General features: G+C 45.6%; 1 protein-coding gene across 1 annotated transcript in view; it reads left to right on the forward strand.

The window, feature by feature from the left end:
- The window catches only part of MYRIP (myosin VIIA and Rab interacting protein), a 353,617-nt gene that overhangs the window by 260,512 nt on the left and 66,345 nt on the right, over positions 1-26,760 (forward strand). Inside the window, exons 4-9 of the mRNA XM_063114747.1 lie at positions 1,892-2,028; positions 7,576-7,656; positions 11,112-11,209; positions 11,431-11,511; positions 13,987-14,130; positions 24,972-25,125. Of these exons, the coding sequence (XP_062970817.1) occupies positions 1,892-2,028; positions 7,576-7,656; positions 11,112-11,209; positions 11,431-11,511; positions 13,987-14,130; positions 24,972-25,125 (695 nt within the window). The remainder of the gene's footprint in view (positions 1-1,891; positions 2,029-7,575; positions 7,657-11,111; positions 11,210-11,430; positions 11,512-13,986; positions 14,131-24,971; positions 25,126-26,760) is intronic.

The raw sequence follows: 26,760 nt of genomic DNA on the forward strand, positions 1-26,760 counted from the left end.
TGCTGAACCTCTTGAATTGATCCACCACATCCCTTTTTTCTTATATATCCTATCTTTCTATCTACTTGTTGTTCTGTGTTCTGGAAATTCTATATTGATTTTAACTTTAGATCTTCTATTAAATTTTATATTGAACCTATTTTTTATTTCCAGGAAATTGTTGCTCGTCCTCTAATTACTTACTTTTCATATCACCCTAGCCCGTTGTGTGGATGCAGTATCTTTTCAAATCACTATTGATATTACTTAACAATTTTAAAGCTCTTTTAGATACCCTACATTATCTTTATTTGCTCTTTCTTATTGTTTTTAGTTTACCTTGGTCCTGCCTTCTTATGCAATTGTATTGTTTCAAATGTCTGGTGATCCCTGGTTGTCTATTTATATTTTTCAACAAACGACTTAGTTGATTAATAATGGTGATCAGCATGGGCCTTCTCTGCCATTGGGTAGGTTATTATTCCCAGTAGACCTCTTTCTTAAAAGGGGACTGGGAAAGGGAGTCAACTGAGATCTCTAAGTTTGTGAGGTAGGCAGGCAACTGGCACATGGATAGGACCTGATGGGCAGGTGTGTGGGGGCTCCCCTGGGGCCAAACAAGAAGAGCTTCATTACTTGGTATTAACCTTCATATTGAAGTCCTAGCCCTTTCTCAAGTAGATAGTTAAATTTTAATAGAGAATGCCTTTCTATTTTCAGCTTAAGACAAAACATCCTTGGGCCAGTTTCCCATTTGTTTGGGAATAGGGATCTACACAACCATTAAATTACCTTCTGAACACTATGTCATAATCCAAATCTGCTCTTCGAATCAGCCAACTAAAAAGTGGACCTTCTAATCAGTGCTAGTTGTTCTGCTTGGAAGGACAACTTTCTCTGTTACCTATGCTATTATTCACTTTCAATTTTCCAGAAATTTATCAAAATTTCTGATTCTGCTATCACCCCTATTCTTCATTTTTTATAGGTTTCTTTCCCCTTGGTATCTTCTCACATTTTACTGGGGTCTGGGGAGGAAGAGCAGCTAAAGGTGTGTGCTTCTTCCTCCACTGGATTGAAAGCCTTTGTATTCATTTTGTTTTTCTGAATTTTCATTAAAAAGTGTGTATCACATTCACAGTAAGAAAGTAACAACAAAAGCTATTCTTAAAATAGAAGGCTTTAGAAATGTGTTCTTATTAGGTGTAAAAGAGAAGAATCTTGTCAGTGTTTTGTTTCGACCATTATAGCACTAACCAGGAAACCGCTCCCCCACAGGGCTTCAGTCCAAATGAGGAAGAGGCTGGTGAATTTTGCTATCCTATTTGTGCCTTTTGTTTTCCCAGGCTAGATTAGAAATGTTAATGCAGTAAGAGTGTCAAATATGAAGCCTGCTACTAAACAGCTGCATCAACTTTTGCTGCATAATAAACCACCCCAAAACTTAGTGGCTTAAATGGCAAGCATTTATTAGCTTGCTGTTTGGATGGACTCATGTGGATGGTTCTGCTGGTCTCACTTAGGGTCCCTCATGTGTCTTCAGTCAACTGGTGTTCAGTGGCCTCACTCACCTGTCTGGGGGTTGGATGGATGGCTATTGGCTGGGCAAGAGGGATGACTGGACCAAGTGTCTCTCATCACCCAGGAGGCTAACTTGGGCTTATTCACATACTGATGGGTTGCAGGATTCCCGAGAGCAGCAAGCGAGGAAACTGCAGGGCTCTGGACTCACACAGCATCACTTCCATCACCCTCTGTGGTCAGAACAAGTCACAAGGTCAGCCCAGATTCAGAGGGTAGAGAAATAAGCTCCATGTCTTGATGGAAGGAACTGGGAAGCACTGTAGCAACTTTTGCAATTCACCATTTAGTAATTCTAATTTTCTGTCATCTAATTCTCTGTTTTCCTCAGGCTTCTGAGGACGCAGACTCTGGAATGGTTCTACAATAATGTGAAGAGCCGCTTCAAGCGCTTTGGCAGCGCCAAGGTCCTGAAGAACCTGTACAGGAAACACCGGCTGGAGAGTGGAGCAGGCTTCGACATCCTCGGTACTCCGGCTGCCTGCTGCTCTGGGACTCTTTGGTGGGCTGGTGGGGTAGAAGAGGCCTGGCTAGGAGGCCCTGTACACTGGGTCTCACTCATCTAGGACAGAGAAATTTGTTTAACTACCCAATGCCTGTGAGGAGCAAAAATAGGACAGATACCATAGACTGGTGAGCTTTGACTCTTTGTTCTAGCATCCCCATTGGGATAGAGCTGATATGTTAGGAGCTGGAAAGACCAAACAAAGTATTTCTGAAAATTGTGGATATTTTAATTCTGGATCCCTGGGGATGAAAGATTCTTGATTGTCGTCCCCTAATGACTGAACTGTTGGAAAGTTATTTGCATTTAGTTACACAGAGTGTAGGTCTGCTCTCAGAGGATATGCCTTCCACTCTTTCTTCCTACTCCCAAATCCTATTCTTACCAGGCCCAGAATTTGATATAATGGGAGAGTTAAAAAAGCATCAGGTTCCTCCCAGGAAGCTTGAAGGATGAATTTTACCTATGCTGTTTTTATACCATTAAGACCACCAAGTTAATTCGAATGAGAAATTTTATAGACCAACCAGTAGAAAGAAATGGTTGTCAGAATAGGAACAGCATGTCTTCCAAAAAAGGCTGTTTTTTCTGTCTAGAGGCATATTTTTTTCCATCACTCTGCTGACACAGGTAAATGCTTTTTGTCCATGAGAAACAGGGAAGAAAAAAATCTGATCCAGCTCATTTGGAGCCTTTTTACTCTCATTATTTTACATTGTTGTATTCTCAGTAAAGTCTTTGGTTGTGTCTTATCTAAAAATATGCCAACCAATTAGGCAAGAGAGAAAATAGGATGGAAGTGTTAAATGTGGAGAATCATTAGGGCCTTTTGTGGTTGTCACAATCACTGTCTTTCAAACTACTCAGGAAGCCTATAGCTAAGACAGCAGTGCTGAAGGTTTCCACATGTTATTATTTTCTTCTCTTTATTGATTTTTCTAAAAAATTTTCTCTAGGAATGGAGGCAAAAAAGAAATGAAGCTGAAAAGTCATGCTGTTAACAGTTTTTCAACCCAAAGAGATATCTCAAGAAGATATCTCCAGAATAGAATTGTCTGTCTCATTTGTATCCCATATTTTCTTTCCTCTCTTGTGCATCCTCGGTCCTGCTTTATGTACCCTTTTAAATGTCACCAAATTTAAACCTCATAGCTGTTCTGTACCACTTAACACAAATGGAAGAAAAAAGCAAGCACGTGTGGAGAATCCTGTAGAACAGAGCACAGTTCTGATTTCTTTCCCGTTTCCCTAAGGCCCTGCGGGTGGACAAGGCAGACGTGAATCCCAAGTGGGCTTGAAATTTACGAATGTCATTTTCAGAGGAAAATCATTTGCTGAGAATAAGTGTCTGCCACAGTTGAAGCAGATTTAAGTGTTGGGCCCTCTGTGATTCACCACTTTCTTCATCTGAGCCTCATCATAGCACTTATCACACAGGATTCAAGTGATGGTTTGCACAACCGCCTCCCTGCCGGACCATGATATGCAGGTGGTAGTGTCTTTATCTCTGTTCCCAAAGCATGGCTTAATGCCTGGCACAGCTTATGTCCTCAGTATTGCCCTAGTTCAATTTTAAAAGCATTTTATGGATACAAAGAAATTTCACAGAAGTATTAGAAGCAGTTGCTGTAATATAATTGGTACCTCCATTTAAACTAAGATTTCCTTTTGATAAACATGAGGACAAGCAGAGAAGAGATGATTTATGAGATGGTACTCAAACCTATAAAGCCATTATCATAAAACAATGAGATGTATTCTACAAGCCACGTAGGAAATTTAGTTACAACTCAAGTATGGAGAAGTCTTCCAGTGCTCAGGTGGCCTCCTGGTTATGTGGGACGACTGGAGAGCCATTAGCATTAGCTTTTACCTATCACCCAACACCCTTGGTAGGTTTGTCTTCTGCCATCTTCAATCCTCATGACACATTAGAACCACCTAGGAGTTTAAGAAAAAAAATCTCAATGCCCAAGGTCATCTTCCATCTCCAGTCAGTTACTTCAAAATCTCTGGAAGTGGGATCCAGTATATGTATTTTTTAAAACTCCCTGCGTTATTTTAAGGTGCCAAGACTGAGGACCTCAGCTAGAACTTCACAATAATTCGTTCAGCAGAGTTCCAAATAAGATGGTTTCATCTTCAACTCCATCTAAGGGTACTTATTTTCAGAATTTTGACTGTAAAAACATAATACGCAAAATCTACAGTGTGCAAGGCATATGCTGTGCTCCAGGACCTTCAGTGTAAAACTCCTCTCACCTATGAAATGTCCCCAATACACAGACCAGGGTAGTTTACCATAAAAACACTCAGTCCATTGAAAATTCATTTAGTCCACAGAATCTTATGGATCACCCATCACATGCACACCAGTCCCTCCCCAACCCTCCCAAGCTAGCCTTACTCCTTTTCCTGCAGCCCACATCAAGTGACCAGATTAGACCTAAAAGCAGACACAGTACTTTTGTCACATATATCTACAATTTATTTATTTCTTCAGTAAACATTTATTGAACACCTACTCTGTGCCTACCTGGTTTAAAAGTTAGGGTGACAACATGGGTAAGACCCCGCCAACATTCACAGCCAACATTCCGTGGAGAAGTCAGATAAGTAAACACACTTATAAGTAGTATAATGTCCTGTGGTAATGAGTACTCACATGGCTTAACTGATAGACCCAGCATGATATTTTTAACAATTATGCTAAAAAGAAGCACTACATGAAAAGGTAAAAGTGGCCATTACTAATATACTTAATCTTCAGACAAATGGAAAAATAATTCATGCTTTTATTTAGTATTGGATAAATAAAATGGGAAAAAATAAACCTTGCATTTATTTATTAATAACTCTATATTTTTGATATGATTCTTGGAAAGGTCTATTGCATTTTCATCTGAAATTTGATTGACAAATTGATCTTTTGGAAATGCTGAGCCAGGTGAAATCAGAGGTTCCTCCAGCTCAGGAAAAATAGTGAGATGTTGTCTGGATGCCGAGTCAGAGCTTTCCAGAACAATTCAATTGCTTTTTGCCCTTGGAAAAAATCACATCATCCTAAATAAAACTGACTCTCCCACCTGTGAATTTAAAGGGAAACAGAGGGAGAGTTGTTCTACTAGAAGACGTAAAGTCATGCAAAACCAGAGCTTGTCCACAGGTGAGCTCAGTCTTTCAAAGACGTTTCCAAATCTTCACCTCTCTCCTCATCCCCCACCAGCCTCCCCATCCTCTCCTCTCCTCCCAAGGCAGGCAGTGCACACCAGGCAGGGACTTCCTGGTCTTCCTTCCCGCTGCTGCAGTGGGGACGCTGCCCCCCTTCTCTGTTGCCTGCCCCTTCCTTTGCCCTTTGCATCTGATCCCTTCCAGAAAGGTGTCGAGGTCACTCCTTCTTGTCTATTCAACCTCTCTCAACTAGGTCGTTCCTATTGATTTATAAATGTACCTAAGTCTCTCCCTTTCCTGCACTCTCCCTTAAATGAGTTTTCTCCACTGATTGCCCTGCCATTCTCTTTCCCATCACAGTTGAACCTCAAAAGTGGGCTCTACTCAGGACTTCCATTTCCTGCACCCATCCTCTCCCCCTTCCAAGCTGTTTTCCACACAGCAGCCCCCTAGTGTACTTTTAGAGGCATAAATCTGACCAGGTCACTTCTGTGAAACCTTTAATGGCTTCACATGGCTATTAAGATAAGGATCCAAACACTGATGTGGCCGCCATGAGCTGTGTGGTCTGTCTCCCCTCTGCAGCACAGCCACACTGCCTCTCGCTCAGGACCTCGGATGCACCCTGTTCTCCCACTGCCAGGTTCTGTGCAAGCTGTTTGCTGTGCCCTGGCTGCTCTCCCATCTCCCACACCCCCTTGACTGGTTCCTCACTGACTGGGTCAGTGTTCTCTGCTGAACACTTTCACTGTACTGTGAACCACCCCATCAGAGCACTTAACATACCTCTAAGTTCATATTTATTTATACGTCTTTGATTAATGGATTCTCCCCCATTAGACTCTCAAGTTTGTCAGGGTAGAGAGGATTTCTAGCTTTGCTCACCAATGTACTCCTGACACCTGAATTAAGGCCAGGCACCTAGAAGATGCTCATGGACTATTTGCTAGATGAATGAATATATACTGGATGTCACATGCCAAAGTGAGATATTTGCACTTAGATGGGTAGGCTGGCAACTGAGAAGATGACTTATCCTAAAATTTTATTTTATAAATGAAGAAACTGAGACCCAGGGAGACAAAGTTCCTTCCTCAAGGTCACAGAGCTAGAATAAGTGGACCTCAGGCTTTTGAAAGCCTGGTCAAAAAACACAAATGCAGAAAGCGGCATGTGGTCAGGCTGAATTACTATGACTGGCTGCACACTAACAGCTTACTTCATGCAGGCCGCAGCCTACTACCTCCACTACAGATTCCTACAGCAAACACCTTTAGAGTTTCCCCATAGGAGCCCCCATGGCAGCCCATCCAAGAAAGCACAGGGTATGTGATATGTATTTAAGGTCTTTCGCTCAGTTTGACTTGGTGTCAGTGGCATTCACCCCTCTTTGAGCTAAGGGGAACGTAGGCCCATATTTATTTTCTTGGTTCTGTAAAACTGCTTTCAACCGGCATCCAACTCAATAATTTTTTTTTTTTTTTTTGAGCCACTTGCTGTCTAGGTGCTATCTTGGGCACTGAGGTACAGTGATTTCAAAAAAAAAAACCACACACAAAAAAACACATCTCCACCTTTAAAGATCTCATGTAGTAATTAATATGGGAACACAGTTAGCAAAAATCACTAACTTAAAAAAGGCTTTTAAAAGCAGTTAGCCAGTTGTTCTTCCCAGACTGGAACTACAACCAAGGTTGCATGTTCAATTTAGAGAAGACCAGAGAAGGGCAGCGGGTCTTAAAAAGTCAAATACCCCGGTTCAGCTTGCTTCACTCACTCATCTTACTTCACCAGGGTTGTGTCACATGCACTCTTTTCTACAGAAGAGAATGATGGCAGTTAAATCGTCAGCTAAGGGCAACTGTTTGGATTGATGCCATAGACTCCAGCTAAAAATGTGTGTGATGTCTCATCACACATCAAAGGAGTGGGCTATTGTTAGTCCTGTTTTTCCAGTAAGAAAGCCGAATGTTAGAGAGGTTAAGTAACTTAATCAAGGCAACACAACCAGTAATTTGCAGGTCCAGGAATTGACCTCACATCTCTCAGACTTCAATCTGTTGTTCTGTCTTTGGCTGAATATTGCCTCCAAAGAAAGTATTAAAAGGAAGCCGGGGGTGGCAGCAAATGCTACACTGGGAATTAGTGTGAGAAGAAAAAAGCAATGGGTCAAAAATTGTAGGATTATTGTGGGACCCAATGATCCTCTAAACCTATTTGCAAGGCTAACTTAATCAAAGTGGGTCATGGTGATCTGCCAATTCCCTGACACAGTGCATCAATGCTCATTGCAAACCTTTGATATTAATTCCATCTCTCTCTCTCTCTCCCCCATCTAGGAGGAAGCTTTCTCGAGTCAAATCTGGAGAATGAAGGGAGCATTTCAGGCAGTGACTCAACCTTTTATAGGCAGTCAGAAGGTAAGGCTGTGCTGTGGATTGATTGAATTATGTCCCCCAAAGTTCATGTATTAGAAACTTAATTCCCAATGTAACTGTTGAGGGTGGGAAATCCTATTATGGTAATTGAAAGATGGGGCCTTAAAGAGGTGATTAGATTGTAGGACCATGCCGTAGTGAATGGATTAAAATGGTGATCAGGGGTGTGGTTCTGAGGGCTTTAAAAGGAGAGCACGTGATAGTCTCTCTCTCCCTGCTCCACCATTTTCTGCCATGTGAGACCCCCTGCATTGCTATAAAGCCACCTTCAAAGAAGACCCTCACCAGATGTGTTCCCTGGACTTTAGACTTCTAGTCTCTGAAACTGTAAGCAATAAATTTCATTTTCTTACAAATTAGCCCTGTTCCAGATATTTTGTTATAAGCAACAGAAATGGACTAATACAGGTTGCTTAAGTGTTTACAGCTACTGGGAAGATGGAGTTATAAAAAACACCTTCAGATATTGTCAGGGTCTCCCAGTTGCATAGTTACCCCTGGATGCAACTATTTATTGCTATGTGTGAGTCCCCATGGATCTTCTTATTATTGCCATCTGTGTGAATCCGTCATCAAAATAGGTGAGTATATCTAAAGTGTGGCCTAGAAAACTGCATTCACTACCCAACTGCTTGACACTTTAAGATTGACTAGTCAATGTTCTTCCAAAGTTGGAACATAAGGGCCGGCCCGTGGCTCATTTGGGAGAGTGTGGTGCTGATAACGCCAAGGCCCTGGGTTCAAATCCCTACATAGGGATGGCCGGTTAGCTCACTTGGGAGAGCATGGTGCTGACAACACCAAGTCAAGGGTTAAGATCCCTTTACTGGTCATCTTTAAAAAAAAAAAAAACAAAGTTGGAACATAGCAATCAATCCACTCACTTGTGCATCCCATATTAAAATATTCTTATAGACAGTGTATCATTTACTGATTAACTTCCACTTTTTTATACCAGTATAAAAAAAGATGGAAAATATAGTGTCTATATTCAGGGAGCACTTAATGTGATGACAACTTAAATTTTATACCAATATAAAAAAGTCTCCTTAGAGTGGTTAAAAACAAAACAAGCTTCTAATTTCAAATGAAACACATCACTTCAATTCCTTCTCTGAAGCACTGGACATTGATGGTCAGTGTCTCCTGAATCACCCTCCTCCTGTGGCCCCCACAGCTCTTCTGAACTCTCTCTTTCTCTCTTTGGGTACTATGATGGTAAGTTTTATGTATCAGCTTGACAGGGCTAAGGGATGCCCAGATAGCTGGTAAAGCATTATTTCTGGGTGTGTCTGTGAGGCTGTTTTCAGAAGAGATTAGCATTTGAGTCAGTAGACTGAGCAGAGAAGATCCACCCTCACAAGTGTGGGTGGGCATCATAAACATGGCATCCAAAGCCTTTCTGGTTATGACCCAGGTGCTTGCTGTCCAGGGATCTGTGGGACCTGGTAATTATTTCTATCACAGGGATATTTGTACATGCCTCTTAGCAGTTACTTACATGCCTGATCACCCAATAGTTTGGAAAGCACATGAGAGCATGGACTCAGCTTGTCCATCAGGGTATCACTGGGGGCCATCCCAGAGCCTAGCACATGGGAGGTGCTCAGTAAATGTCTGTTTAATTCAACGAGAATTTGTGCCCTCTTCTGTGAAAAATACTCTCATGTGTATCTTGAAGAAGAGAGATAGGAAATACAGTGTCTATCTCCAGGGAGCACGTAATGCGATGACAACTTAGATTTTATAGGCTCTGCTTTTGAGAACATTGGGAAAACGATGTGTTCAAGCAGCCGCACTGCAGCGTGCAGAGTCCCTGGCTGGGTTGCCCTACACGGCTCTTTCATGACTGTCCTAGCCAGCCTGTGATGCACTCATCAGCTGGCTATATCACTCTCACCTTAACTGGGCTGGTTTTAGAGATTTTATTGTTTCCCAAGTAGCACTTTTTGTCCACATTTGTGTCTTTTGAAGTCTAAGAAGCTTGAATTTTTTTTTTTTTTTTGAGTGAGTGATTAATTAGTGAATTGATGTATTTATACCATCTCATTCCACAAAGAATTTTTGGCTGCTTACAGGAGATCTGCTTGTGTTCTATAACACATGGCTAGGAGATTATAAACAAAAGCAGGAGGTTGAAATTGGGGAAAGGGAGACCCAGGCACCCAGCCTTGCAGACCCATTCTTGCACCTGGTGTGACTTGGGCTTCTGGGGTAAACTATGTAAGGGATGACAGAAATTCTCACAAGAAACAAAAATCTGGTATCTCAAGAGAAGCAATTATGTCACCTGGGGAAGTCCTTTGATTTGGAGGTAGTTCCTCCCATTTCTTGCCATGCCTAAAACTGTGTTTGCTAATACACAAATGATATGTGTGAAATGAAAATATGATAGCACTATTTTATAAAATCATGTTAGCTTGTATTCATCTCACTTTTGCAGTTAAAATCAAGGACTGTGGAGACAGAGCACTGAATTCAAATCTTAGCTCTCTTATTGTCTCACTCTGTAACCTTGGGCAAGTTAATTAATCACTCTGTGCTTCAAATTTACCATTTGTAAAATGGCACCTACATGATACCTACTCACTGGATTGTGGTAAGGATTAACTGTGATCATGTATGTGAAACTCTCAGCCTGGGGCCTGGCATGTGGTTGAGTTCTGTTAGGTTGGCCAGTGTTGTTGCTGATACTGGTTTATAGTCTAAATATTCTTCCATGGATTTTGTATCTGCATTAAACTATAGGCACAGCCCAGTGCCCATAGGACATTTAATAACTGTTATCTCTGTCATCACAATGATACATTATATGCACAAAGTCAAACATAATCTTTATTTGAGAAAGTTATGAAGAACCATTATTTCCTTATATTAAGCCCTTCTGTACAGTCATTTTTAAGCCACTCTGAATGCCTGGACCTGTGCTTAGCATTAGGGTACAACAATGAATACGATCAATTCTTGCTCTCTGAAAATGACATGTGGGAAGGGGACAGGGGGATGGCACTTTCTGGCTTCAATGAAAGCAAGCCCAGAACCTCAGGTGGACACCCAGTCAAGGGAGGGGCTGACCGATCTGAGAAGGTTTTTCAGAGGAGGAAGCCTTGGGCCAAGACTTCGGGTCCCAGGGAACCAGCTCAGTTATGGAACAGGAGACTGGAGGAAGGCGGAGCGAGGTAACAGTCATGAAGACAGAGATGGCAGTTCTCAAAGAATCCCAGATCATCTGTTGTGTCTGGGGTGCAGGAGGTAAATGATGAGTGAGTGGCAGTAGTGAGGCGGGTGAGAAGGGCCAGGGACTTATATGCCACCATAAGCAGTTTGGAACTTAGCCTGAGCCTACGAAGGGTTTAAGTGGAAGAGCTTAAAGTGGATCAATGGCTTTACTTGTCACTTCCTTTTAGAAAGTGCTCCATGTTCTGTTTCTTGTCTAGGACATAGCATGATGGACACCTTGGCTGTTGCCCTGCGGGTGGCTGAAGAGGCCATTGAGGAGGCGATCTCCAAAGCAGAAGCCTATGGGGACAGCCTGGTAGGGCCTCCCCTTCTCTCCAGGGGGAGGTGTGGAGGTGTGGGTAGGGGTCCTGGCCACTGAGAGAAAGTGTAGGTCATCAGGAAATCCATGTCACAGCAGCCTTGACTAGAGCAGTAGCTGACCTCCACCCACACTTGTGGTCAGGACTATCCTGAAAAAGCGGTTGCCAAGTCCTCCCAAGCCCACCCTCACACGTGGCTATTCTCTTCCCTCCACAGGACAAGCAGAATGAGGCCAGTTACCTGCGGGACCACAAGGAGGAGCTCACTGAGGAACTGGCCACAACGATCCTGCAGAAGGTAGGTGGGCAGGGGCAGTCCCGGGGAAGAAAACACGGGGAATGTCTTGGGCACTGTTCATGTGTGCCTCCTCACTTGTCCCTTCTGGCTTGTGCCTTTTGTGCTCTGGGGCCCAGTGCAGTGGTTTGCATTGCACTGCAAACTCTAAGCAGTTGGATGTTTTGCCTTTAGGGGTTGAGTTGGTGGATGAGAAACCAGCAGCTCAGCACTGAGCAGGCTACTCCTTGGCTGGGTGTGTGTGTGTGTGTGTGTGTGTGTGTGTGTGTGTGTGTGTGTGTGTGTGTGTGTGTGTGTGTGTGTGTGTGTGTGTGTGTGTGTGTGTGTGTGTGTGTGTGTGTGTGTGTGTGTGTGTGTGTGTGTGTGTGTGTGTGTGTGTGTGTGTGTGTGTGTGTGTGTGTGTGTGTGTGTGTGTGTTGGTGGATGAGAAACCAGCAGCTCAGCACTGAGCAGGCTACTCCTTGGCTGGGTGTGTGTGTGTGTGTGTGTGTGTGTGTGTGTGTGTGTGTGTGTGTGTGTGTGTGTGTGTGTGTGTGTGTGTGTGTTGGTGGATGAGAAACCAGCAGCTCAGCACTGAGCAGGCTACTCCTTGGCTGGGTGTGTGTGTGTGTGTGTGTGTGTGTGTGTGTGTGTGTGTGTGTGTGTTGGTGGATGAGAAACCAGCAGCTCAGCACTGAGCAGGCTACTCCTTGGCTCTGTGTGTGTGTGTGTGTGTGTGTGTCGTGTGTGTGTGTGTGTGTGTGTGTGTGTGTGTGTGTGTGTGTGTGTGTGTGTGTCCTGCCAGTACTTCCCAAAGAATCTCTCCATGCCCTGAGCTGTGCTTTATGTGATGTACCAGTTAATTACTGCTAGGGGGTGGAGCTCAAAATTCTAACCCTGTAGTCAGGTAGTTGGGTTTTCTGGCTACCAAATCCCTTCCTGAAGCTATCTAAGGGCCCCACCTTGAATTGTCTCATTAGCATAACAAAGACACTCTTATCGCTCAAAAAATTACAAATATCTGGAAGCTCTGTGCCAGGAACTAGGGATGAAGACCAAACAGATCTATTTTATGACACCACAGTGTTTTTCCTGCTTACACATTCACAGTGGCTCCACTTCCAGTTGTGGGTTGGGGCCCAGTCCACTGTGGTATGTTCATTCTGGGCCCAACTGAGAGCACATCAGCTACTCGCAGCCAAGGCAGAAGCACGAGAGAGCAAGAGGGAGCAAGTGGTGCCTAAAAGGCTTGGCTCAGCCAGACAGCTGTCACTCACCCCTCTCACATGCCATTGGCCAGAGCCAGTCACACAGTTGATCCCAAAGCCGAGAGCTGGGATGTGGGAGGGACTGCAAAAGTCACATGAAAAAGGGCTGTATACAGGGAGTGTTGAAAACGTTCAGCCTTCCCTTTTGGTCACAATAATTCATGTCTCATCCACATGCCAAGTACACTCCCCTCACCCAAAGATCCCCAAATGTCTCATCCAATCACAATTCAAAGTACATTTGATCCATATTCAGCCCCTTTTCAGCTGGAAGTCTGTGAACTAAGCAAACAGATTATATTCCCTCATGTACCCAACATACAGTGTTGGAAGAGAGGCAGAGAAACAGCACTAACCCCACCCACCTGCAAAGAGGAAGAATGGGAGACACAGGAGGTCACCAGTCCACAGCAGTTCTGAAATCCCACTGGGCACATGAGGCCAGGTCCTCAGCCTGTAGGTAGGGACTGTGCCTTGATTAGGCTCCAGGCCTGTCCCTGGGCATGGCACCTCAGTTCACTGATCTCCTTGGCTCTCAGCCTCCCTTTTCATTATCCTGTCTTGTCTAAAAGGGCATTGAAGAATATGCTCATCTTGGTGGCTCAGCAGTTTTCTTGGCTGCTTTCTGCCTGTAGGAAGTTGGGAACCCAGAGACCTTTGTACAAATGGACTCACTTAATCCAAACAGCTGTGTCAACACAGCCCGTGGTACAGTGAGCTGGAGCTGAACCATTCCTGATGACTTTTGGTACTGCCCCCTTCATAGAACTTCCAGATTCTTCCTAAGTCAGGATGTATAGCCAGAGATTTGGGGTTTGAGATTTAGCTCCATCATTTAGTAGCTATGTGACCTTAATTGATAACTTTATCTCTCCGAGCCTGTTTCTGTAAAATTATGGTATGTACCTCTTAGTTTCATTTTGGGGATTAAATGAAGTAAAGCATATACATATGGTACCATCACAGAGTCTGACACGTGGCAGGCACTTAGTAAATAGAAGAAGCTGTTAACATCATAAAGGATTATTTGTAAACTATGAAATGCTTAGATGTTCAAGGCTATAGTTGTACTGTTTTATCATAAGGCAGGTCTGAAACAGGCTGGTGTTCTGTTGAAACTAAGCTCTTAAGGGGCAGAAAAAAAAGTACAAAGATGGTCCCAGTTACTCCACATAGCATCTGGGGTTGTCTTCAATATCATGTCTCCTTTTGTCCCCACCTCCCTCCCCAGATCATAAGAAAACAGAAGAGCAAAAGTGAGCAGCAAACAGAAACAGAGCTGGAGTGGCCACAGCCCCAGGGCCGCAGTGCAAAGGCAGCCGGCGAGGAGACCGCAGCCTCCCCGGGGGGCCACCGAGCTTCTGCCAGCCTCTGGGTGAGTCCCGAGCCATGCCCGCCACCCCCACAAAAACACCTCCACATGTTCAGTCAGAGCCGTCCTCCCCGTAGAAATGGGGACATGACGCTTATCCATGTGTAGCTGACTTATGTACCCACCAGCCAGCGTGAAGGGTCCCAAAGGACAGGGAGAGACACTGAGAGAGTGTGTCAGAGGGGCAGGAGGGGCGAAGGAAGCAAAGCTGAGAGAGACAAGACAAACGGACTATTGATGAATGCAGAGGTGAGTCTCTAAACAGACCAGTTTGGGAAAAATGAAGATGTCAGTGGCTGCATTTTTTTATTCATTCTGAAAGGAGTTGTACTGAGTCCTTTGGGGAAAAAAATAGCTTTACGAGGGTCATGTATGTTCTTATACCTAGATCACTGACTTTACTGAAACTGAGAAGTGACAGCAAGAAAATTGCCACTGCCATTTAAGCCACCAAAATGGTCACATCTGGATAGGGTCAGGAAGTCAGGATGTGGAGCCAGCCTTTTTGTCTGTCACCCTGAACTTAAGCCAAGGGCTGAGTCAAAAGGCACAGGGGCCTTCCTGTGGGCCCAGCGTCTGGGGCGTTTCACATGTGCCATAGAGTGGCTGAGCCCACAGCATCCTTTGTTGCTGGTGTAGGGACACCAAGCAGAGGACGCAGGGTGCTGGGAAAGGAGCTGGGTGCGGCAGGTACAGCAGGTGCAGCCGGAAACTGAGGCACACTGGTCGGCAGGACTCGGGCCCTGTCAACTGTAGGTGTCCTTGGTCAGAGCATGGAGCAGGGACAGGGCAACACACAGGTGCAGCTTAACACTGGGGAGTCTGACATGGGAAAGGCAGAACCAGGTGTTCTCCCTGCTCCCCCGGGGGTCCAGTGGCATTCATCCTCATGTGAGCAGATTAAAAAATGGGTGTGCAAAGCAGCGATGGGGTAGACAAGCAATTCCAGAGAGATCATCATAGCCTCACCTGCATCCTCTCCAGCCACAGATGCAGGGGTTGACGAGGAGTGTCTCTGTGGCTTTATCAGAGATTTAACTTCATTGATCTATCAGCAGAGCCTTCTCCTGTCAGCATGCTGTCAGCTTGTTGTCAGCTTGTTTTACTGCTGCTGTCCTGTGCTCAGCACCAAAGAGAACAAAATAAGTGGAAGACTTGGTCCCTGCCCTCCAAACTTTATAATATAGTTAGCCAGGCAGGAGGGGTATGGTTAAGATTGATAAAAAGGAGATTGTAGGAGACAGTTCATAATTGGGCACTCAGGTGAAAGATTGAGACTGGAAATGGATTTGGAATTTGGAGGGGCCCTTCCAGCAGTGAGGGGTGAAGGCCTCCTACTGGACAGAGCTGGGGAGCAAATGTCCTTTCAATAGCCTGTCATTCAGACTTGTCACTAAATCAGGCCTGCCGTTCCTGGGCTCAGGCTGCATGTACAATGTCACCTTGCATTTGGGAAGTCTTTCTGAAGCATTTTCTGCAAACTCAAAGAGTCAAGTTGGGGGGGGGGGGGGGTTCTAGAAAGTGAAAGTCTTTGCCAGCACCCCAGACTTACCCGTGAGTTGAGGGGTGAGAGGCAAATACAGGGAGCTTGGGTCCTGCTTCTGCCACTCCCGGGGTGGGATTCTGGGTTTGCCCTTGAGTAGCTCTGTGACCTTGAGCAACTGTTTAGTTTCCTGTCTGTACAAGAGGGATAATAAGACTGGCCCCAAAGGATGGCTCTGAGGATTTCTCGTGCAGTCAACACGGTCTTTATTGAGCTTCTACTGTGTGTGAGGTGCTGTGCTAGGTGCTGCAGAGACAGGGGTTCCTGCAGATACCACAGAATCCACCATAATCTAGTGGTGAGACACAGCATAAACAAGGAGACACAGGGGTACAGATTCTAGTCATTAATGTCAAGAGGATAGAGGGGAGGGAGGATTAGTGGCAGGTGAATGCTTGGTTAGGAGCAGCCTTTCTTAAGAGGTGACATGAAACCAAGACTTGAAAGATGAGAGCTTTGGGAGCATGGCAGGAAGAGCATTCCCACAGGGGAACAGCATGCACAGAGGCTCTGAGCAGGGAGGAATTTGGTCTGTTCAAGGAACAGAATAGAGGTCATGTGGCTCGAAATGGAGACTAAGGGACACAGGGGCAGATGACTAAATGAGAAGTGAATATAGGCCACTTAGCACAGAGGTGTCATCCCCCAAATGATAGTTACTGTTCTATTATTACCTTATTTCTACATTTCAAAGTCAAGGTCATTGTATCCCTAAAGTTCTCCCTATGAGTTACAAGCTGGACCTCACGTGTTTTGGTCAGCTAGACCACAGGCCCCAAGAGCAGCAGCTCTTGGTGTGTCACTGACCCCTGCCTGCTCCAATTCTCAGGCCACCTGCCCCCACCAGCGGTCCCCATCGCAGGTCCTCACAGGTGCCCTCCCTTCCCTCCCACACATGGCCGGATGGCAGCAGCTTGCTTCTCTTCTGCAATCTTAGCTCACCCACTGGAACATCTCTATCCACTCCCTGTATCCTGTTCTTCCTTCATCAGAGGGCAAAAGCTCCTTCCCTGACCTGTTTCGTGCCCCCTCGCACTGAAGAGACTCACTCCCCAGAAACAGGCCTTTCCTGGTATTTCCTATTCATACCAGCTGACTGCAGCTCTGCACAGTAACTGAAGTTCTCATGCAAACCCTGTGAACAGAGAGACGGCGGGGTTGGGGGAGGGGCATCACAGGAAACTTGAGTAACAATGGCAGTAATGGAGGGATTGTCAGACATCTATAGTAATAACATGTGACCAGTATCTTTCCTTTACATAAACTGTATGTGCAAAGGGCTTTCACATGTATCGTTCATCAGATCCACATGACAGCACCCTATGTTAGCTCCATTTTACAGAGGAGTAAACTGAGGCCTAGCCAGCCTGAGCCCTGGAACTAAGTGGGTATCAGGACTAGAACACAGGTCTCCCTGCTCCGAGTCTTCCCCACACTCTGCTGTCTCCCGTTTCACTGGGAAGCTCTGGCTATGGAATGCCCACTTCCTGACCAGATGTTCACTGGGTCTCCTTATCATGCGTATGGTTAAAGCTGGAAATGGTGCTCCTCCTACCTCCTGGAGACCGGAGACACTCTCTGTATGTCAGTAGAGATGTGGGCGGCGGACTCTCATAGGTACCACGAGTCAGACGGTGGGCACAGCAGTGATTACAGGCTGCAGTGCACCTCATTCAACAGCGGGACAGCAGAGGTGTCTTATCCACATTCCTCAGCCAAGCACCGGCTAAAAACAGCTTCAAAAAATAATAATGATGCTACCCAAGGGGGAGCTCCCGCCTGGCTCATCAGCTTGCTGGAAAGAACTCAGTCCACCTGAGGCACAGGATGGCCACGGGCTGTTTTCACCGAGGCAGCTGTTGAGAGGCTCAAGCCAGAGTCTCACAAGATTCCCATTTGGTTTGCTAAAGCAAATACCTCTCTGGGTCTGATTCTCTTGTTAGAACACATCTTGCCAATCACCTGCCTCCTGCCCAGCATAACTCATGGCTGCAGCTCTGACACTAAGGAAGAGAACTTCAGCATTTCTTACTTTTTTATTCTTCAGGCAGATAACAGAATATGATTTATGTCTAGATTTTGATATAGAAATAAGACCTAATGGAAGCCCCTCCCTGATTCCAAGGTTTTTTTGAATTTCTGTTATATAGCACTTGCAAACTGTGTTCCTCTTCCCCAGTCTTGAATCTACCTTTGTGGGAGAGGGGTGGGAGAGGACTGTGAGGCTATAGTTTGAAAAAGCCCTATAAAGGATATTGATGTACCCCTTGGGTGGGCACCCCTCCTGGCATAACACTTTAATCACCCAGATTAGATAATATGCTGGACGGGAGCAGAGTCCCCTTACAGAAGGGACTAGGTCATCAACTGGCTCCTATTTCTGCAACCTTCACTTTTAAACTGGACATTTGATCAAGGAGGCTTCCTCCTTCTTCTCCCTTTGAGTTCTCACCATCCCATGATTTGCAATATGTAATCTGCACATTTTTTGTCAACAATATCAGGCAGAAAGAAGTGCGCACTTCATCTTCCTCCAACCTCACACTTGTGGGGAGCTGCCCAAGCAAAGCAGCCTGAATCTGGAGAAATTAACATTAAAGAGAAAACCATTAAGCATCCAGCAGGGTCCTGGCACAGTTTTCCCCTTTGAGGAGCCGTTATTAGTCCCTTCATGATGGTCAGTGATCACGTACACTGTGGCTTTTCCGAAGCTCAGCATTGGGTGTGTGGTAGGCATCCTGCAGCTACAGATCGTGGCCAACTGATGGCAGAATGTGTCGATTTGTGGAGATTTAGTCAAGGCCTGGACTTGAGTCCTTTTCCACCTGTGAAGGAAGGAGAATGTATTGATTAAGGTCCCAGCAAAAACAGCGGGATCCGCACCCTTGTAAATGACCATCTTTAGTTCCTGTGTGGTTTGAAGACAAGAGCTGTGATTAAAGCTTTTAAACCCATTATCTGCGTGGAGAGCTTGCACATTTCCCAGCTCTTGGAGATAAGAATGCATCGTATTGAGTCTTGATTAACTGGCTCATTTGAAAAGGCCTACCCCAAGTTCCAGCGGTTCTAGAGACCAAGAAACCTGCACCCAGCCACTGTCCGAAGTGGTGGGATGGAGTTACTCGTCCGTCCCCACCTGGCTCCAGCCATCCAAACTTAACGGGCTCACAGGACACTCTGAGGTAACCCGCAGCTCCCACACTGACCAGCCCAGGCAGATGAGCCCCAGACACCCCAGCAGAAACAACCTGGACCCCTGCTTCTGCCCCTGACTTCTCTCCCACCTCTTGTCCTCCCTCCCTCCTTTTGTCCTTGTCTCTGTCCTGCTGCCCCATTGGTGTGACACCCTGTCTTGACCTGTTCCCTTGGCCCCTCCCTTCTAACCAGTACCATAGCAGGGTGTGCCTGGGGTCTCTCCAGGGGGGGCATATCCAGTGGACAAGCATCATCCTTCTCAGTGCCCCAGCCCCCCGAGGCTGTGCAGCCTGATGACCGTGACTCTAGCTGCTGCTGAGGTCCACACGGGGAAGGGACAGGAACTAATCGTGGCTAAGGAGCAGGCATGATGTTGGACCATCACTTGTTATTTGCTCTCCTCCTTGCCACAATATGGGGACACAGGTATTATTAGACCCCTTTTATAGATGAGGAAACTGAGGCTAAAGCATTAATATAACTTGCCGAAGGTCGCACAGCTAGTGATTGCTGGGGCCATGATTTGAATATCTTTTTCCTGCTCCAAAGCCCTTGATGGAAATTCTTTCTCTTTAAAAGGACATCAGCAGGCTCATTAATCTCCAAAGTCTCTTTTAGCTCAGAGGTTCAAGGACTGCAGTGTCCAATCCTGTGGCCACAAGCCACAAATGGCTATTTAAATTTAAATTAATTAAAATTAAATAAAATTTAAATTCCAGGCTTTGTTCACGCTGGCCACATTTCAAGTGCTCAAGAGCACCTGTGCCTGGTGGCTTATCTATTGGATGGGACAGTGCAAATATAGAACATTTCCATCATCCCATAAAGTTGTATTGCACAGCACTGGTCTCAGGATTTAACTGAAGAAAAGGCGATGAGCTGATGAACAGTAAATGCAGAAAGATGCGTGGACTCCGGCCAGAGCCTGGACACAAACCAGCAGGCCAAATCTCAGTTCTCAGGGACTTCAGAGAAAGTGGCTCTGCCACCTTTCCACCAGCTGCTCTCACCCTGGGCACTTATCTGCATCACCTGCCCAAGCCCCACTCCAAGAGTTCTGACTCAAGAAGTTTAGGGTGGAGCCAGGGCACCCATATTCTTATTAGAAGTTCCCAGGGTGATGCCAACAGGCTGCCAGGATTAAGGATGGAGTCTTTATGATATCTTGGGAAGGGATCCCTGGCCAGACCCTAGAAAGCCCTAAACCTGTGGCCTCCTGGGAGGGCTCTCTCCTTTGAGAGAGTTCTCCAATGATTTGGACAACTCTGGCTCAGGGAATAACTGTGCAGAATCCCAAAACCCTACAGGCCCCACTGCTTGGGCTTAACTGCAAAACCCAAACTTAATTCATCCCCACTCCGAAGGGATTCTCTTGAAAGTCTGGAGTGATTTTTCTCCTTTTAATGTCCTCCCGCATTGTGTGGCTCTCTGCCAGGAGGAAGGTCAGTGCAACCAGGCTTTCAAAGCCTTAAGATGCAATATCCTGGAAGGCACTAGTGCGGAGGTTAGAATTCATTAATGCTTCTTTGGGAGCATGTATAAAAGAAGTTGTCTCTAATAATCTGATGATTCTGTAGATAATGATGATGAAGAAGCCAAAGCCCAGACACCTACTATGTGCCCAGTGACTGAGACGAACTATGTCTGGCTCCTTCTCTGTTCTGTCTCTTACCCTGTTTCTATTTTCCTCAACCTCGTCCCTTCGTGTCTTTGTCATTTCCTCCCTCACAGGTGCTCTCTCCTTTGAATGGCCATAGCATAGAACCAAACTACTTTTTATTATTTTTATAGTTAGTGGATTGAATTTAATGACTGTGATCCTAAAAATACAAAGTAAAGCTAGTCTCAATTATTTATTCATATGACCACTCTTATTGATCCCTTTGTCCCCAAATCTTTTGTGCTAAAAAACATTCTCTCCCTGTTTTATAGTGTGAGCTCTTTGAGAGCAAAGACTATTTTGAAGCCATGGAGCTTGTCCTGTTGGCAGTAATCATAATCACAGCAAGTATAGCAACAATCCAAGCATACACATTCCAATTTATATCCAACAATCCATATCATTGCAAGAGATGTAGGTAGAACATGCTGCTGCTGCCCACACGGGAGATGCAGTGACTGCAAAGGAAGGTATAATAAAGATAACTGATGATTGCCCTGGGTGTTTCACCCAAAGCTTCAGAGCCCGCTGATTCAGGTGGCGAGTCTTGCTGGGTTGGAGCACTTTAACCAGGAGTGCATTGTTACCAGGCCTTCAGCAAAGGCAGTCAGTCACACACCAAGAGAGCATGGAGGAGCACCGACTTGGAGCCAAACACACCCGAGCTCAAACCCTGCCTCTGCCCCTTGACCACTCAAGTACATTGGGCAACTCATTCAACCCTGACTCAGTTTACGTATGTGCACCCAATCAGACTGAGTGAGAGAATGGATATGTTGCACTGACTTGGTGGTAGGGCTTAGTAAATGTTCTTATTTTGTCTAATATTTATTGAGTTCTTTCTCTGGGCCAGGTATGATACTGATTCCTTAATATGTGGAAACAAAGTTTAGAACAGTTGAAGTCCCCCAAGATCCCATTTAGCAAGAGAGAGCTGACATTGACCTACCACCTAACATAACGCCTATTAGTTAGTGCCTAAAGGGTAAAGAGGCAGGGCCTATTTGAAAGTTCAAATTCTCAAGTCCATCTCTGTTGTTGCTGACATGCTAACATTCCTGGACCCATGGTCTCCCCCAACCATTACCAGCCCCCTTGCAGAGATATGCAGACACTGTAACTCAGGCCCTCAGCCCTTCCACACCTCACTAGCCCTGCTTCTTCCATGGGCCCTAGGGTGGGTAAGAAGGAAAGTAGAAAAGCAGAGGCGGTTGGTGAGAAAGAAAGGGTGAGCACAGAGGGTTCAGCCAGGGTAATGAGCAAATAAATTACTCAAGTAATCCCATCACTTCCCAGGAGCCCTAGAGGTTGAACCAGCTGGGGAGCAAAAGTGCTGTTGTGGCGCCATCTGCTGGGCCTTGTGTTCATTGCAATGAATTTGTGGCAAAACCAGATTTGGGCCCCAGAACTGTGGCTTTTCTGCCCTCGTTGGAGACTGTAGGCCAGCAGTGTCCTGGGACCTGTTGAAGACAGTTCTGCTGAACCTTTTGTGACTGTCATGGTATAGTTTTTTTTTTTCTAGTGTGGACAATGGTTTGCCCAAAATAGATTATAAAACCTTGGCATCCCCAGCTCTCTTATGAAAAGCACAGAACCCATTTTCCCTGTTGGAACTTCTCATTTATTGATCTTGGCTTTTCAGAGAGGGGAGCATTTTTGTCCCATAATATTGGACCCCAGCCACCTCCTACAGACACACACGTCCACACATAAAACAGTTTGAGCCACTGCAAAATAAAATATTAAATATTGTCCGTTCCCCCTTTTTAGAACACATATTCTGTGATTTACAGTGACACAATTGTAGGTGTTCTCTTTAAAAGCCAGAGTATGGAAAATGACCTCTGTGAGGCTGCAATAATAATGCATCTGGCAACAAGGGTGTCAGCTCCTTAAGGGCCAGAATTATGTCTTGCATCCCACAAATTCAGGCACAAACATCAGGCATCGTGAGACTGAGGATCACACACGAAAGACCATCCCTTGCCCTCAAGGAGCTCACACGTAAAAGACCATCTCTGCCTTCGAGGAGCTCACAGTCTGTGGAAGAGCTGAGAACTCAATGTACAGCTATAACAGAGTATGAAAAGATCCGTGTGATCACCAGAAACGGCAGCCTTGCCGAGTCCAGGGTGGGATCAGTGCCAAGGGTTTCTCCACTCAATATGTGGGGATTTGCCGTGGATGGGTGCTTTCCTTCATTTTGAATAACTTCACTTGCCAACTGACCACCAGCCTTCATCTCTGCATTCTCTGAAAGCTGCTCATTATCTGACAAAGATTTAGCTATATCATAGACGTCTCCCTGAATACCCAATCCTGTGGAAACCTTGGTTGTTGTCAAGCTGCATCATCAGAACTGTTCTGGACACTCAGGACAGGGGCAGTGCTTGCTGTGCCCTTGGAATGAAGGAGGTGATACGTGGCCGAAAGCCACCTGACCACCTGTGTTAGCTTGGCTCTCCTCCAAGTAAAACACTGCTCTCCAGGATGTAAGTGGGGATGATAATAGGCTTCTTTTTCTTTCTTTCTCTTACTCCCCAATTTTATCCAAGAAGTAAAGGGGAAAAAAAAATCAGGCACCTGTAACCTGATTCCCCAAATTGCATTCACTCCACAGCAAACATCCATTGATTTCCAATTCTATACCAATTACTGTGCCAGCGGCTGGGTATGTCACCATTAACAGGACATTAACTGCCCTCAGTTGCCCACAGACTAGTGGGGACACCAGGCCAGAAAACAGATGTTTGTGATAGAGTTCAGTGACGCACAGTAGGCAGAGAGGAAGCTCAAGACCTTCCACCCAGATCGGGGAAGGGGACGTCAGTGGGTGTCCCACTGGCTGTGGCCTGCTTGAACTGACTCTTATCAACATACAGAGTCTGGTGGCATTGATAAGACAGGGAGAGTCCATCCGCCACTGGGCTCTGTTAACCTGTGACCACTGCTTTGAAAGGCAGGTCTAGAGGCTGTCATGTTTTCTCTTCTGTATTCAAAGGGTTGGGAAGAGATTGTGACCCTTGGTACACAGCTTGGAGGGTTCCAAATTTGTCTGTACACCCACCTTCCTCCTAGATTGCCCCAAGTTCTTGTAGGGGAAAGTAGAGGTTTCCTACAACTCTTTCTGAACCTGAATGGGCCTCCAGCACACTCTCCAGCAGAGTGTACCAGGCGCACTGTGATTGAGGGTTCCTGGCCCTTGCCTGGTCTGCAATGACAGGGCTGTGGACTTTGGTCTTCATCTATCTCTGTGTCTTTTCTCAGACTATTAAGAGTCCTTGGGGGTGTGGGATCTTCCCCCAAACTCCAATCATAAAGTGCAGTGTTGTCACCTGAATATCCTGTGCTAGTTTTTTTTTCCTTTTGCTATTCTCAAATATCTCTTTTCTTAGCTTTTATTATGCAGTTACTATGAGTGCAGAGTAAGGTTAGGTTATCTTAAGGAATTAAGTCTCTCGGCCTAGGTGTGGTGACAGAGGTGGTTCTGGAACCCAGGCATGGCGGCCTCCTGAGTCCAGCTCCAAACCACTCCTTGGCGCTACCCATAGCTCTCCAAGAGAGCTCTCCTTTAAAGTACCTATGGTAGGAGAGGAAGAAAGTCGACAAGGTGAGCACATTTCTCAGGGACACAAGAGAGCAGAGCTGTTGATGCTGATGTCAGCCAGCAGGTGGAGACAGATTGCTTTGGGGGCCTGAGTTACAGATCAGTGTTCTGCTTAATATAGTAGTCACCGATGCTTTCAGTGGCTTTATTAATATGCCCTTTCCCTCCTAAATTTATCAGTATACAAAGAGCAAAATAAACAACCAATAAAATATAATTCCTTCATTAAATGGCAAAGGGAAAAACTCAGTCTCTATCTGTTTGATGAAGTTCTCTGTATATAACATTTGGGCTTCAGAATATGTATGAAACAATTCAGATGTTTCCTGTGGGTCATGTCAATTCCATTTTTACCACTACTCATTAGGTTAGAGTTTGTTTTCCTTCCATTAATTCAGAGGCTAACTGAGAAGGTGCTGTGATAGTCCTGGCTTGTGGACTGACCATATTGTGCTCACTCAATGATTATGGCAAGTACACTGTGCTATAACTTTGAGTCTATGCAACTGAAAGTCTTCAGACTTGGAGGTCTTCGAGAGGGAGATGCTTTTATTTTTGCATGCACCAGAGCGGCTCATCACACACAGTTAGCACTAAGAAATATTGGCCAGGAGAATGGCTGGATAAGGAGTCACAGGAGAGCTGACCCTGAAGGATAGAAGCAAGGAACCATTTGTACCATTGCATGGCATTATGTACCAACTTGCAGCTTTTAAGCCTCACATGAGAAAAGCCAGTACCATTAATCATGTTAGTGCAGTGTCTGCCCTAAAAGCTGAAGGTATTCCTCCCAGGGATTGTGCCTTACGAGCTCACCCCGTCCTCTTTTTCTTCCACAGAGGTCCCAGTCTGCATTCTCCATCACTGGAGAAGATGCTCTGAAGACCTCTTCACTGGAGGCCGCAGCGAGGCAGCCGAGGGACGGGGGCCAGCACCCAAGGGAGGAACCCGCTTTGCCCAGTTGGAGGAGCATGGACAGGCTGGACAAGACAAGTAACGTTCTAGCAGTGTCCAGTTGACCCGTGGGTTTCAAATGTGCTGTTTGGAGGCTTCTCGGTTACTGCGTGGCCATTCAGCAACTATTCCCATAAGTCTGAGCTGATGTGTTCCCATTTGGAGCCACTGAGTCGCGAGGCCGCACAGCACACAACATATAATGTAGTCATGTTTTCCACCTGGGCGGTTTTCCTGGTTGGTGTGGCATAATGAAGGCTCTTGATGTGTCATCAGTATTGCACGTTCTGTGAGACAGTGGGGGCTCCTGGGCAAGCATGTTAAAATCACTCCACTGCACAGCCCTACCGCAGCTGTCCACTCCATGTGGACTGGGAGAGTGTTTCTTATGTGGGCCAAGGGCACTAAACCAACTTATCAGGGCATTTCAACATTCAAAGAGATTTGGGTTCTAGCATCGGTCTGGTTTTAAGGGTGTCCTTTCTAAAGCTGGATATATTAGTTAGGATAACACTGGCTGCTATAACAAGTAAACCAAACATTCAAGTGGCTTAACACAATAGTTTTTTGTTGTTGTTGCTGTTGTTTTTGTAACACAACAGTGCAGTGCAGGTGTCCCTGGCCAGTGGGCAGCCTTCAGAGGCCGAGACTCCCACCTTGTGAGTTTTCTGCTGGATCATCTACATTCGGCCAGCAGATGGAAGAGGAGAGAATGGAGAAGGCAGCTTACCTGCTCCCTAACCACCCTAGCAGGGACACACACCCCTTTCACTCCCGTCCTGTGGGCAGGAACTGGTCACATGGCTCTACCTCAATGCAGAGGGACCTGGGAGATTTGGTCCTGGCTGGGCTGACACAGCCCAGCAATATTGCTTGGCCACAAAAGGGTCTCTGATGGGTGGTTGTCTACCCCTGCCACACCTAGGGATGGAAGTGCCGTCACTTCGCTCTCCCTGCTTCCCTCTCCTAGATGGTCCCACCCTACAGGGCAACTGAACTCCACTTCTTCAGAAACTCGACAACATCTACAGCACACAGTCCTTCACAAAGCTGTCAAGTCCTGTAATCCCTCAGAATGAAGAGGCTTCTAAAGACGCTCCATTTCACGAACAGTTCTCCACTGGATTATGAGTATTCCTAACAAATTTGCAAAGGAATTTAGTTTTCAAAACTAAATTTGTGCATAATTTTTTGTAAAATTAGGTGCCCTTATGTAATTTATCAATTGCGTACAAACATAAAACTTAGTTCAACAGCATCACACAAAAATTCATACATCTCAAAATTTCATGCATCTCTTAGAATGAAGATATAAACTAAAAAATAAAAGCACTTGGGTAGAAAACTTCAGTTTTTCTGTGGAATGTTCAGCCCTTGACATGCTAAAATGTCCATGCCAACCCCAGAGGTCTTGAGGGCTGTCTGATATGTTTAGCAGGAAGCAAATCATTCCCAGAGGCATTGCTCCATCTCCGCAGAGCACAGATGTAGAACAGAGGAGGTCCAGAGGTGGAGGTCATCTTAAAGGTTAATGAATGTCCACTGGGCTTCTTTCAGCAGTTTGTTTATGCCTCCAGAGAAGAGCTGGTACAGGAGCCTATCAGTGCACACACAGGGTCAGCCTTAGGGCTGGGTTTGGGTAAACCACAGCAACTCCACTTCCAGTTGTGACAC

This window comes from Cynocephalus volans, chromosome 11 (genome assembly GCF_027409185.1).
Source record: "Cynocephalus volans isolate mCynVol1 chromosome 11, mCynVol1.pri, whole genome shotgun sequence".
In the NCBI taxonomy this organism is placed as follows: domain Eukaryota; kingdom Metazoa; phylum Chordata; class Mammalia; order Dermoptera; family Cynocephalidae; genus Cynocephalus; species Cynocephalus volans.